The 13416-nt window shown below is 56.4% G+C and overlaps 2 protein-coding genes across 8 annotated transcripts in view; one reads left to right on the top strand and one right to left on the bottom strand.

The window, feature by feature from the left end:
• POLE (DNA polymerase epsilon, catalytic subunit) overlaps positions 1-4289 on the top strand; it is a 46808-nt gene extending 42519 nt beyond the window's left edge. For all 3 annotated transcript variants that reach the window (XM_044243585.1, XM_044243586.1, XM_044243584.1), the window contains exons 46-49: positions 1394-1594; positions 1855-1980; positions 2626-2715; positions 2836-4289. In XM_044243585.1, coding sequence (XP_044099520.1) covers positions 1394-1594; positions 1855-1980; positions 2626-2715; positions 2836-2949 — 531 coding nt within the window. In that variant the 3' untranslated portion in view covers positions 2950-4289. The remainder of the gene's footprint in view (positions 1-1393; positions 1595-1854; positions 1981-2625; positions 2716-2835) is intronic.
• A 1541-nt stretch (positions 4290-5830) lies between these two features.
• Positions 5831-8970, bottom strand: P2RX2 (purinergic receptor P2X 2). Of its 5 annotated transcripts, XM_044241033.1 has the most exons (12): positions 8795-8970; positions 8552-8687; positions 8386-8457; positions 8210-8285; positions 8043-8139; positions 7809-7889; positions 7561-7699; positions 7041-7171; positions 6774-6864; positions 6570-6635; positions 6403-6480; positions 5831-6234 (listed from the first exon to the last, which is right to left on the bottom strand). In XM_044241033.1, the coding sequence occupies exons 1-12, from the start codon at positions 8968-8970 to the stop codon at positions 6130-6132; spliced, it is 1248 nt and encodes a 415-aa protein (XP_044096968.1). In that variant the 3' UTR covers positions 5831-6129. The 5 variants fall into 5 exon arrangements, with proteins under 5 accessions (XP_044096968.1, XP_044096965.1, XP_044096966.1 ...); XM_044241030.1 differs by having other exon boundaries at positions 5831-6480; XM_044241031.1 differs by lacking the exon at positions 8386-8457 and having other exon boundaries at positions 5831-6480.
• Between the last annotated feature and the right edge of the window lie 4446 nt (positions 8971-13416).

Raw genomic sequence — 13416 nt, 5'->3', positions numbered from 1 at the left:
GGGAAGCAGACTCCCCACTGCGAGCCCAATGCGGGACTCGATCCCAGGACCCTGAGATCATGACCGGAGCCGAAGGCAGCAGCTTAACCCACTGAGCCACCCAGGCACCCAGGAAGCTATTATTATTATTATTATTTTTAAGGTTTTTATTTATTTGTTTGACAGAGAGAGATCACAAGTAGGTAGAGAGTCAGGCACAGAGAGAGGAGAGGCAGGCTCCCTGCCAAGCAGAGAGCCCGATGCGGGCCTCGATCCCAGGACCCTGAGATCATTGACCTGAGCCGAAGGCAGAGGCTTTAACTCACTGAGCAACCCAGGCGCCCCGACGGCACTGATTTTTAAATATTGATCCAGCCTTGCATTCCTGAGATCCGGAGTTACCGCAGAGAGCACGCCTGACCAGTAAGTCCCTCTTGGTCAGGATGAGCTCTCCTTTGTGTGGATCAGTGAGTACGGTTTATTAGTGTTCTATTGGAGATTTTGAGTGCACGTGAAGGCTGTTGGTCTGCTGTTTTCTTTACTGTCTTTGGTTTCAGGGTGATGTTAGCCTCATAAAATGAGTTTTAATGTGTTTTCCCTTTTATGTTTCCCAGAAGATACTACGTAGAATATTCTTGCCTAAATGTTTGGGAATTCACTAGTGAAATCTCTTCAATTTTTTTCTCTTTAATTCAATCCAATTTTTTCATCAGAACTTTATAATCCGTAGGTTTTTTGAGCCTAACAGGTTATGGATCCTCGTTGTACGCACTTGCAAATTTACCTCCTTGCTGTAGTCTACTTGTCTTGCCGGATAGGGTGGTGGGCTTCAAGTTTGACTATAGCTCGTTCTCTCAAAAATGTCTTCCAAGTGGTTTTTGGTTTTGTGATGTGGGAGAGGTCTCCAGAGATGTCGGTCCTGCCCTTTCCTCTCTTACCAGGATAGGGCTTTACATGCTTCCTCCGTGGTCTGTAGGCTTCCCAGCATCAGCTCTAGTGGGAGACTGAAGAGGCTTCTCTAGGCAGGCGTGGGAGCCCCCCCAGCAGCAGGGCTTGAAATCCCCCACTCTGCGAGTGAGACCGTGAAGTCTCGTCAGTTTAGGATGACAGTCAGTGAGGAGGAAGGAGTCAGTAAGGCGGATGGGAGGGCATGTCAGTGTGCCCCAGAGTCCCCTGGAGCTGACAGAAACCGTGAGCCTTGGGATTGGGGCAGGGCCTCTGCACGCAGGGCCCCACACTGAGGATCCAGTGGTGTGGCTGCCGCAACTCCCCTCCTCTGAAGCTCCCCGCAGGAAAAAGGAGGGGCAAGGGGGTGCCGAGAAACTGCAGCTCCAAGAGTCCCCCGCACGCTTTCCCAGTCCTGACAGCCGGGAGGCCCAGGGGGCCATCCCTGACTCGGGCTCCTTCTCTGAAGGTGCTGTCTCTGGACACGAACATCACAAACCAGGTGAACAAGCTGAACCGAGACCTGCTTCGTCTCGTGGACGTGGGCGAGTTCTCGGAGGAGGCCCAGTTCCGAGACCCCTGCCGCTCCTACGTGCTCCCCGAGGTCATCTGCCGCAGCTGTAACTTCTGCCGGGACCTGGACCTGTGCAAGGAGTCCTCCTTCTCTCAGGTGGGCAGCGGCCGCGTCCTTGCCATCGGTCAGGACGGGAGATGCTCTGGCACCCCCCCACAAGCGCCCATGTGAGTTCTGATGTAAAAGGCCCTCGCTGCCACGTACCAGAACAGTGTCCTTGTAAGCACACCTGGCGGTGGCGGTGCTCTGGGCCCACAGCACCCCTGCGTGTACCATGTGATCCCTCCCCGGCCCTGGGGAAGGCTGAGCAGAAGGCTGCACAGAGAAGTGACCTGGCCCTCTCCTCCTCTGCCTAGGACGGGGCTATACTGCCGCAGTGGCTCTGCTCCAACTGTCAGGTTGCCTACGACACCTCCGTCATCGAGATGGCTCTGGTGGAAGCTCTGCAGAAGAAGCTGATGGCCTTCACTCTGCAGGACCTGGTGAGCAGTGGGCCTGGCCCTGAGGAAAAGAGGCCTTCTGGATAAGCTGTTTGCACCCAGGAGAGGCTACGGCTGTGCACACTTCTCAAATCACAACCTGGTCCTCTGAGGTGACCACCCCCTGGTCAGGCAGCGACCTTTTGACTTCTTATACGTCTCTGGGGTTCCTACAGGGGCAGGGCTGGCCCCATGGACCTTTCGTTGTCGCAAGAGGGGATAGACAGTAAGCAAGATGAGCGTGTGTAAGTCACGGTGAGTGTAAGGAGAATGGACGGGGAAGAGAAAGAAACAGGGAAGTTTTCAGTGTTGGATGGAGGGATATTCCCGCCGACCGGGGACATCTGAGCAGCGATCTGAGGGGGCGTCCTGGAATGCGGAGACCCGAGGACGGAGCAGGGGTGAGGAGCCCCCAGGACGCAGAGTCAAGGGTGCAGTGCGCACACTGAGGGGGTTAGGAAGCAGCTGTCACATTTGGATAAATACTCTCTCTCCCAAAGTCTCGCGTTTTATGCATGGTTGAGGTGAAGGCCAGGGTTGTGGAGGGCAGGGAGGTCCTGTCCAGTGCATGTGCCGAACGACTGGCCACTGCTGACGGTGACTGGCCTGGGCCGGGGGCCTCCTCACCAGGGCTGCTCCTCGTTGCAGATCTGCTCGAAGTGCCGGGGCGTGAAGGAGGCCAACATGCCTGTGTACTGCAGCTGCGCGGGGGCCTTCGCCCTCACCATCCGCACCAAGGTGGGGCTCCCACGGCCAGCCAACCCTGCTGCCTTTCCCATCTGCCCACACCCGCTTCTCCACCAACGCGCCCGGACCTGCTCTGCAGCCAGGCCTCACTGTGACTGCTCGTTTCTGCAGGTCTTCATGGAGCAGATTGGAATCTTCCAGAACATTGCCCAGCATTATGGCATGTCATACCTCATGGAGACCCTGGAGTGGTTGCTACAGAAGAACCCTGAGCTGGGCCAGTAGCGACTCGAGCCGCGTCCCCATTCCGGCCCTGACCTCCCAAGCTTGTGACCATGTCCAGGACAGAGCACCAAGGAACACCAGCCGCAGGGAGCTTCGGGGAGCAGGTCACGGGGCCCAGCGAGGCCTGAACCAGCCGGAGCAAGAAGCGTCGCCACCTCTGGGTTCCTTGGGCCCCCGCTGTGGTCAGGGCAGCCTACTCTGGGCCTGAGCAGTGTTTGCAGGGCGGGGCCCTAGGACTGTATCTTGCTGACTGAGCAGCCTCCCGGCTGTCCTGTCTTTCCTTTGCTGTCCAGGGTGGTCTCCTGTCTGGGCAGAGTCCCTGCGGGTCGCCTGGTGGGAGTTTGCGGCCCCAGATTTTGATCACTTGTTACTGCAGAGAACATGCCCGATAGCTCGATGCCAGCAGGATTTGGGCCGTTCCCAGGAATCCCAGTGCCGAACCCCATGGGGACCTGGGCGTCTTACACACAATGAGTTCCTGGAGACTTCCTGGTCACAGTAGGGTCTACAGGGGCCGGGGCACATGTGACAACAGACCCCTTGTGTGCAGCAGTGAGACTGGAATCTGGGCTGTGGGGCTCCTGCACTCCGACGCGCCCGTGCGATGAGGAGGGTCCCACAGAAGCAGGGAGCCTGAGGGCCCAGGGGAGGGTCGGTGCGCACCATCTATCAGACTTCCACATCGCGCTTTAGGGCCCGGGTTTGGGGAAATCATTTCTTCATGTGCAAGATTTTAGGTTTTTCCCTTAAGCTCTGAGGGGTCCACGTCTTGGGAGATTGGAGAAAGCAGCCGCAGCAGCATTGTTGGGGTTGCGTGGTCCTGCTCCGCCATCACCCTGGTGCCTGCCCGACTTCCCCAGGCCAAACGGGGCACGCCAGCCCTGGGCCTGCTGCCCTGACCTGCCTGCAGCAGAGTGGCTGGGTCAGGGCTGTGGCCTCCTCAACACTGGACGTTTGCTGCCGGCGTGTTCAGAGCTGAGCGAGGCCGCAGATGTGAGCTCCAACACTCAGCGCTCTGTACAGGTGGGGCTGGGCAAAGGAGAGCCCCAGGCTATGGGGCCTGCCTTCCAGTGACCTCGGGAAGACCGCTGGGCTGCTGCTTCCACTCCTCTCTCGGTGGCCCCGGAGGACCGTCCCCACACTTGGCTTCTGACTAAATGAGACTGGAAGCAGAAAAGGAACGGCCGAGTCAGGGAGGCGACAGGCAGGCTCGCTGAATCGTATGCGCAGACCCCAAATGGACAGCCTCGGGGGAACTCTGGGCCACTGCGGGCTCTGGAGCCTGGCTTAAATTCATCCTTTTTGCCAAACTTCTCAGTATTACACTGTGAACTTCATTTTATTCTTTGAGTTTTACATTTCTTGAAGTTTTTATGGGTACACGTACAAGGTGTCTCCGTCTGTATAGGGATGGGAGGAGGAGCAGTGGACATGGGTCCAGCCAAGTGCGTTGGCCCCTGGGTACTGCACTTTGGGTGTGTCTAGGCCCCACGGTCATGAGAAACCCGATACTGGCTGGAAGGTGGACAGAGCCTGCATCAGCCCCCAGATGGAGATTAAATCAAATTAGGGCTGGGTGGGGGAGGAGGGGGCTAACTAGGCTTCCTGGAAGCAGAGCCAGAGAAGCCCCAGCGCGGGGTGGGGGTGGGGTGGAGGGCCTGCACACTGCCCCCCCTTCTGCAGCAGGGCGGCTCCTGCAGAGGCCAGCTTGGGGCCTGGGGCATTTGGGGCGGCTGAGGGCCCAAGGGTGACTCTCCTGCTTGAGAATGAGAAACCTGAACCCCTGGCCATGGTCCTTGAGCTGTAGTCCAGCCCCAACTCGAAAAGCCAGTTTCTCCAAAACTAGAGCTGAATGTCAGTAAGCCAGACCCAGGATGTTGCAGGCACTGGGAACTGGGCTCCTACCCTGAGGATTAGAAGGGTCCAGACGGGGCTAGGTGGGGGCTTCTCGGGTGTGTGTGACTGCTGGCCCAGGTGGATGTGGGCAGGTGGGAGGGCTGGCTCAGGCCACCTGCCAGTGTCACTTGGACTTGGGGGTCTGGGGGCCTGGGCGGGGTCTGAGCTCTCACTGGACCTTGGGAGCGATGGAATCCCAGCCGAGGTGATCTGTGGGAAGCGTGCCCGTGCTGCCTCAGACCTGTTTGCCATCCCCGTTGCTAGGGAAACCACTGTCCAGCCAAGTTCTGGCAGCCCCTCAAGGGGGGGCCTTGGCCAGACAGGCACCAGGCAGAGTCGCTGAATGTAATGACCGCTGTGGCATCTCCGGGCGTGCTAACCAATTATCTGCAAGCCAGATCCGCTGCTGCCGGCCTGTGCGTCCCCTCAACCTGGCCCTGCCTTGTCCGTCCCCCTCGAAGCATTCATTCCTGCCCTTCCCGCAGCCCTCTTGTAAGCGGGTCCCGGGGCACTTGCACAGTTATTTAGAGCAAGAACCAGTGTTTTCCTTAGTGGGACTCTCATCACCTACTCCCTGACTCCCCTCCACCTCCAGAGTCCCCATCGTGTCCTGTATTTTGAGGTCTGGGTCTGGGGTGACACGCCCACCCTCAGAAAGCTGGTAGGCAAGCTGACTGCCGAGTGGGTGCTGAGTGCAGTTGGGTTCCCTCTGCCCACACCACCCCGCCACGGTCGGATGTCACCGTGACTTGGCTGGATGTGGGGGTAGATGCGCCCATGCACTCTGCACCCAGGCTGGTTAGAGGGGAGTCAGGACCAAGGGCGCCCACAGTTCCCACACGCAAGGACCCTCTCCTAAGTGCTTCTCTTCAGGGCCTCAAGATACTTTTCCTGAAAAACAAGGCCCAAGGGTCTGCTCACAGGTTTATTGGATTCTGGATGTGTGGTTTCTTGGCTACGAAGCAAGCAAAGGGTCTGGGCGGGGAGGGCTGAGAAGCCTGGGAGAGAGGTCAGCTGGGGACAAAGAGGCAGTTTGACCCACTCCACCCTGGCCCTGGGGAAGTCGGGGGGCCAGGCACATGGTGTTGGCCCACTGCCCCATTGCACAGGGGTCTTGTGGTTCCCAGTCACAGTGTTGAGGTGTGAGAGCAGGGCCCCCAGGCACAGTGTGCAGGTCTCCGTGGGCTGCCGGGGGCGCAGGGCCTGGGTCTCTTGGGACCACAGGCTTCAGGGCCCCGCCAGGCAGAGCCTTCGACACAGCATCATGGAAGGTATGTGGTGGGCTCAGAGCTGGGCCAGACCTCGGGGGTCTGAGAGTGTGGAGTTCTGCTGGGAAGGTCCGGAGGTGCACAGCTCTGGTCCCGCCGTCTGCTGGGGAGGGTCCGCCATCTGCTCGGATGGGGCGGAGGAGGGGCAAAGCCATGGGGACGGGGCAGCCAGAGCTTGGCCAGCCTGGCAGGGGTCTGCAGAGCAGGGATGGGGTGGGGGAGGGGCCTGGCCCAACACAAGCGCCAGAGTCACAGGCCAGCTACCAGGGAAGCGTCTCGGTGTGCACACCTTGTCGAATTTCTTATGGCTGTACACCTTGTTCTTGTTCATAAACGTCAGCAAGATCCAGTCACACAGGAAGGAGCCCTGGGCCGAGACCCACATGTGAGGGCCCAAGAGACGCCCCCCTCCACCCTGCCACCAAGCCCCCACATACCCAGCATGCATTTCCTTACCACCCCGATGGAGGTCAGTGCTGTGGCCAGATTAATGATGGTGGGAATCAGGCTGAACTTCCCTGCCTTGGGAGGGGAGTATGCCTTAGATGATTGTGAGGTCTGGGGCAAGTGGGGCTTAAGGGAGGGTAGGGGAGATGGGGCTGTGCCAGCTCAGTCCCGGGGCCTGCCCGAGTCCCTAGTAGGCAGAGCGGGCTGGTTCACCTGTCCATGCACGATGACGTCAATGCGGATCCCATAGGCCTTGATGAGTGTGCGGGTGGCGCTGCCGTTTACCTTGTAATATTTGGCGAACCTGGGAAAGAATGACTCTGAGGAGCACGGTGGTGGGTGCTCACCCGTCGCCCAACACGGGACGCTCTAAGACCCCACCAACCTCTGAGGCCCTAAATCTTCAAGCACCTGCCCTGTCATCTCCGAGCCACCGCAGCCAGGGCAGACGAGGAACCAGGCATCCCAAGACCAAGGTACCTGAAGTTGTAGCCAGAAGAGGCTGGGACGTGCTTGGGGTCAAGCCTCCGGAAGGAGTACTTGGGGTTGCACTTTGACGCTGACAGGTCCAGGTCACAGTCCCAGTTGATAATGACCCCAATGACGCCACCCTGCCCAGAAGTGGGCACAGAGATGGGTGTCAGGGAGCGTACACAGAGGACCCTCGAGGGCCATGGGGTCCTACCCTGAGACTGCATATGGGGTGCTCATCTTGGGGTACCTGGGGCAGCTCAGGGCTGAGAGCTGGGGTGCTTGGGTGGGCCCCATTGCTGAAGCATGAGGGGACAGCAGTGGCCAGCTATGTGACCAGGAGTCAATAATTTAGCAGGAGCCATGCATGCCCAGATGGGTTGGCTGATCACGTTTCTCCTTCATCTGCTTGAACAGGGCCAGGGCTGGCCAAGACTGCAAAGGGAGTGGGCAGACCCTTCATCTGCAATAGGGGTCAGCATCTGGAAGGAGAGCTGGCCCCCCACTGTGCCTCGGCTGCCCCCCTCACCGTATGAGCCAGCTCCGTGAAGTTCTCCCCTGCCCGTTCCACAATGAAGCCCAGCTTGAAGATGGGACAGTAGAGATCAGAGACCTCATCGAACGTGCAGCGCTTCAGGTAGCCGTCCTTCCTGTGCTCTATGTTGCCCCTGCGGACAGGGCCCAGCAATGGGAGGTGCCCTGCACCCACAAACCCCGCGCCCCCGGGAGGCAGTGCCCATCCTCAGCCCATTGTCACCATACCCTCGTGGCTCTTACTTGGAGAACTGGAATTTAGGGTAGTGGATGCTGTTCTTGATGAGGATGGTGAAATTTGGGGCCATCTTGCCGAGAAACTGGCTGAGGAGACACAGACTGGATGTGTTTAGTCTCCCACCCCAGCCCCCCACCCAGCACGCCATGGCTCTGCTCAGTGAGGAGAGAAAGGAGTGGAATAGAGTAGTGCTGGGCTGTCAGCTGGGCCTCGGGCAGGAGGGGTCACCGGGTGCACACCTGACAGAGGCCCCGTCTTCCACCGGGCACCAGCCGGACACCTCGCAGGTCTTGGCTGAGCCTTGGTAGTAGGGTACGCAGCGCCCAGTCCGCAGGCCTGCGGGCAGATATGTGCTCAGGGTACAAGGGGCGCCAACCCATCCCACCCCCGTCCCACGTGCACTGACCGTTTCCCAGCATGTCCAGCTGCCCAGCCACGCAGTCCACGTCCGAGTCACAGGTGGCGTTGCTGACCCTCATACTCTAGGGAGGAGACAGCTTGGTGAGGATCCCCACAGCTTCTGGGGCAGGCACAGCCGGCTCCCCTCCCTCAGCCCCAGCTCTGCCCTCCACCTGGCCTCACCTCTGGGCAGGTTCCGAGGGTCTGGGAGGGTGTGACCTCAATCCTGGTGATGATGCTGAACACGCTGCCTCCCTGGGCTCAGAAAGAGGGGACGGTTGGCCGAGGCGGGCGACGCAGGCACCCCTCGCCCCTTCCCGGGGGGCGCGTGCGGGGCGGGCAGGCGCACCTCGGGGGGCTTCACGTACTCCTCCACGTCCCACACTTTGTGTTCGGAGAAGGTGATGCCCTTGACCTTGGTGATGACGGAGCTCTCGGGGCCCGTCTCGCTGTCCTGGTAGCTCTTCTGCACGATGAACACGTACCTGCGAGACGGGCACCGCCGCTCTGGAGGCGACCCGGGACCCTCCCCCGCCGCTCCCCGCGGCTTCGGGCCCCGGCGCCCCCGCGCCCCCGGCCCAGCCGCACCCACCACACGAAGTAGAGCAGGATGAGCAGCTGCACCGCGCGGTACACGACGCCCAGGCGCCGGTTCTTTACCACGATCACCTTGGGCGTCTCATAGTCCCAGAACGCCGACCAGCAGCCGCGGGCCAGGCGCCGGGCCGCGTCCGCCCCAGCTGGGGGCTTGGGCTCCGCGGCCTCCATGTCCCGCAGCTCCGCCAGGGGCGCGGCACGGCGCGCACCCTGCGGGCTAGGGGCGCGGGCAGGGGAGCCCCGCGGCACCGCCCTGGGGGCGTGGCCTGTGGCGCCCCGCCCCACCCCGCCCTACCCCACCCCACCCCGGCGGGGCCCAGGCTCGGAGCGCGCGGGGGCGCACCTGGCAGGTGCCGGCAGGTGGGCCCGGAGCAGGCAGAGCCGAGCCGGCAGCCTGCACCCCACCGCGCTCGGCGAGGGCCCGAGGACGCACCGGGGCCCGCACGTCCCTGGGGAGGACGCAGAGCCCTCGGGGGACTCGGTGGAGAGGCGGCGGAGGCGGCGGCTCGGCCCCGGCGTCTCCTCGAGTCTCCAGCCGCGTGTCACGGCGGCGCGCGCCCAATGTGAAGGGCCGTCCGTGTTTGATACAGTTTCCCCAGCTTGGTCGAGATGCAGGTGACTGACACCGCGGTGTACAGGGTGTGAGTTCAAGGTGTGGGAGGAGGTGATTTCCGAAGGCAGGCCTGGATTCCCGCCCTCCCCCTCCCACCGCGTCCCCGCTGCTCAGCAAGAACACCTTCCCTGCCCGGCAGGGTTGGGCCCTTGCTTTGCCGAACAGCCCCTTTGCGGGATCTAGGATGCGCTAGGAGCCGTTCAGCTCCAGCCCCCTCCTCGGTTCCAGAGTCCAGTCCTCACGTGTGCGCTTTGGCTGCCCGCTCTGCTTTTATCCACTTCCAATTCTTTTCTGTTATCTTTGCAAACCAAAGTTGTCTTTTTCTTGAAATGTTTTATACCTTCACCCCATTTCATAATTTGGGAGCAAATCCCAGACATCATAGTCACAAAATGATAAATTTTTTACACTTTATTTAAGTGAAGTTCACTTAGCATCTAATTAACCATTTCTTAAAAAGATTTTACTTATTTATTTGACAGACGGAGGTCACAAAGAGGCAGAGAGGCAGACAGAGAGAGAGGGGGAAGCAGGCTCCCTGCTGAGCACAGAGCCCCATGCGGACTCTGGGATCATGACCTGAGCCAAAGGCAAAGGCTTCAACCCACTGAGCCACCTAGGCGCCCCTAATTAACTATTTCAATTAACTGTGCAACCACTGTTACCTACTGTGGAAACATTCTTACCATCCCCAAGTAAACTCCCTGTTTTCCTCCTCCCTGTGGATTTGTCTCTTTAGGAGATTTTGTATAGTGGAATCATACAATATTGTCCACATTGTGTCTGCTTTCTTTCCCAGGGCATGTCTCCAAGGTCCATCCAGGTGGTAGCACGTACCAGTGCTTAATTCCTCTGTATGGGAGAATAATATTCCAGTGAGGGATTGTCCCACAATTTATCTGCTCATCCTTTCACAGACATTTGGGTGTTTCCACTGTTTGGCTCTTGTAACTCGTGCTGTTAGGAACATTTGTGTCCAAGTACGCGTTTGAACAGCTATTTTAAATTCTTTGGGTGTATAGGGTTTCCAGGTCACATGGTACTTCTGTGTTTTACTTTTTGAGGAATCCCTGTACCGTCTTCCGAGCAGCTGCACCACCTTTGTGGGAGTCAGCATGTATGAGGGTTCTAGTCTCTGCACATCCTCGTCAACATTTGCTAGTTTCAGCTCATTTACTGGTCATTCTAGTGGGGAAATGGTATAACTTGTTCAGCTAAATGTCTATTTAATTTTGTGCCGACTTTAGAATTAGTTTGCCTTTTTGTTGCTGGTTTGTAGCAATTCTCTATATATTCTGAACACCAGGCCCTTGTCAGATACACAATTTGCAAGTTTTTCCCCCATTGCAGGTGATCTTTTCACTGTCTTGGTAATGTTCTTTGATGCACAGAAGTCTTTAATTTCAATGAAATCAGTTTGTCTATTTTTTTTCTTTTGTTACTAAATCCAAATGTATCTACAGCTTCACCACAATCCCTACTGGATTCCCAGGTGCAGAAAAGGATGAGCTGATCCTAAAATTCTTATGGCAGTGCAAGGGACCCAGAGCTGCTGAAATAATCTTGATGAAGAAGAGCAAGGTGGTTGGCTGATGGGCACTGGGGAGGGTATGTGCTAGGGTGAGTGCTGTGAAGGGTGTAAGCCTGATGATTCACAGACCTGTACCCCTGGGGCTAATAATACATTGTATGTTGATAAAAATAAAAAATTAAAATAAAATAAAAATAAAACTCAAGCATAAAGAAAAAAGAAGACCAGATTGGAGGACTCGTACTCTCCAAGGTCAAACCTTACCACAAAGCTATAGTAATGAAGACAAGTTCCTGTAGGACCCAGCAATGCCATTCTCCCTTACTAATGTAAGGCTAGAAATGCAGATTTAAGGAATTGAACTGAGAACCAGGAAGTAAAACATAAATATGTAAAATAGAAAAAATAATTGACTTTTGACAAGTACCAAAATAATTTAATGGGAAGGAGTAGTCTTTCAATAACTGGTCCTGGGAAACTGGGCATCCACATGCAAAAGAATGAAGTTAGACCCTGTATCTCACATCATACATGGAAACTAACTCAAAATGCATCAAGGACCATATGTAAAAACCAAAACCTTGGGACGTCTGGGTGGCTCAGTCTGTTAAGTGCCTGTCTTCAGCTCAGGTCATGATCCTGGGGTCCTGGGATCCTCCTTGCTCAGCCGGGAGCCTTCTCCCCTGCTTGCTCTGCCTGCCACTGCCCCTGCTTGTGCATGCCGCTTTCTCTCTCTCTGGCAAATAAATAAATAAAATCTTAAACAAACAAACCCAAAATCTTAAAATTCTTAGAAGAAAACATGGGAATAAACATTTGTGGCCTTGGATTCGGCAATGGATTCTTATAAATCACAACTAAGTTAAAAGCAAAAAAGGAAAAGATGACTGGACTTCGCCAAAATCAAAAACTTCTATGCTCCGAAGGACGCCATCAAGAAAGTGAAAGATACCCCCAGAATGGGAGAAAACATTTACAAATCACGTAAGTGATAAGGATTTGTATCTAAAAAAAAAAAAAAAAATCACAATTTATAACAAGATGACAAATAACGATTTTAAAAATGAGCAAAGTATCCAAATAGAGATTTTTCCAAAGAAGAGACACAAACGGCCAGTAAGTACATGGAGAAACTCAGTATCATCAGTCAGAGGGAAGCTATCACTTCACCCCACCAGAAAAGACAGGACGAATGTTGGCAAGAACGTGGGAAAATCCCATCTTTCTTACAGTTTGTGGGACTGTCAAAATGTAGCAGCCAATTTGGAAAACCATGTGGGCTGTGCAGCAAAGGGTTTAAACTTAGACTTACCTCAGGGTCCACAATTCCACCTCTAGATGGAATACCTGGAGGAAATGAAAACATGTTTCCACACAGAAACATGTACACGCATAGCATGATACATAATGGCTAAGACTGGAAGCAGCCTAAATGCCTAGCAACTGATGAATGAATGAATAAAATGTGGTATTATCCATACAATGGAATAGAATTCTACAAGAAATGGAAACAAGCACCTTCTATGTTTCATACGTTACAGCTTTACAGCATAGCTGAGCCTAGAAAACACTACGCTAAGGGAAAGGAGTTCGTCCGTGAAGAGAGCTGTTGGATGAGCCCATTTATACACAGTCTCCCAAACGGGACTGTCCACAGAGAGGAAAGCAGATGGGTGAGGCTGGGGGCTGGGTGCAGGGGGCGGGTCGTGGTGCTGCCTGGGTCCTGCATGGGATGGACCACTGCTCCCCATTGCCTGTGGCCTGGGGATGACAGAGACCTTGCCCTGGGGTGTTGGCCTGTCCCTGGGCCCAAGCTGCTGGAGTTGGCAGAGAGGGTCTCCATGCCTTGAAGGGGAGGAGCTGGTCACTCTGTCCACCATGGGTTACAGGAGCATAGGGGACATGGCTTTACTGCTGGCCGGGGGGGCTGGTCACTACATGTGTCTGGTGCAGTGACCTGCCTGATCCCACCCAGCGGGAGGGGCACACGTCCTCACTCAACATCTGCCCCCCGACCAGCAGCTTCAGCCAGAGCAAAGCGGTGTGCAGAGAGGATTACAGACTCTTCTCCATCCCATCGTGGTTCAGGCAGGTGAGCCGAAAGAGAACAGCTCGTCCAGGAGGCCAAGTGGAGGGAGCACCACCGACTCCCAGTGGAGCACCCAGGGGGGTTCTCCAGAGCAAGAGGACTGTCGGGAGCCTGGGGCACGGGGCTCCAGAAAGAAAGACACAAAGTGATCAGTAACTGAAGAAAATGATCTGATTTGAGCAAAGGCTTGTGTCTGCAGGTGGGTGTGGCTTGTGGGGTCCCAGGCACAATGACTTTTTGGGGGAGGTGCCTGAACAGTCTGGGGGAAACCGCTGAATTCCAGTGATGAGGACAGACCGACAGACAGACCGACAGAAAGAGCATCTCGGCTCTGCGGCTCGCCTCGCCGCTGGAGAAGCTCGGGCATTTTGTCTTCTGCATGCG

This window comes from Neovison vison, chromosome 3, assembly GCF_020171115.1.
Source record: "Neovison vison isolate M4711 chromosome 3, ASM_NN_V1, whole genome shotgun sequence".
NCBI classification, from domain to species: domain Eukaryota; kingdom Metazoa; phylum Chordata; class Mammalia; order Carnivora; family Mustelidae; genus Neogale; species Neogale vison.
This window is presented reverse-complemented; position numbering and strand designations above follow the sequence as displayed.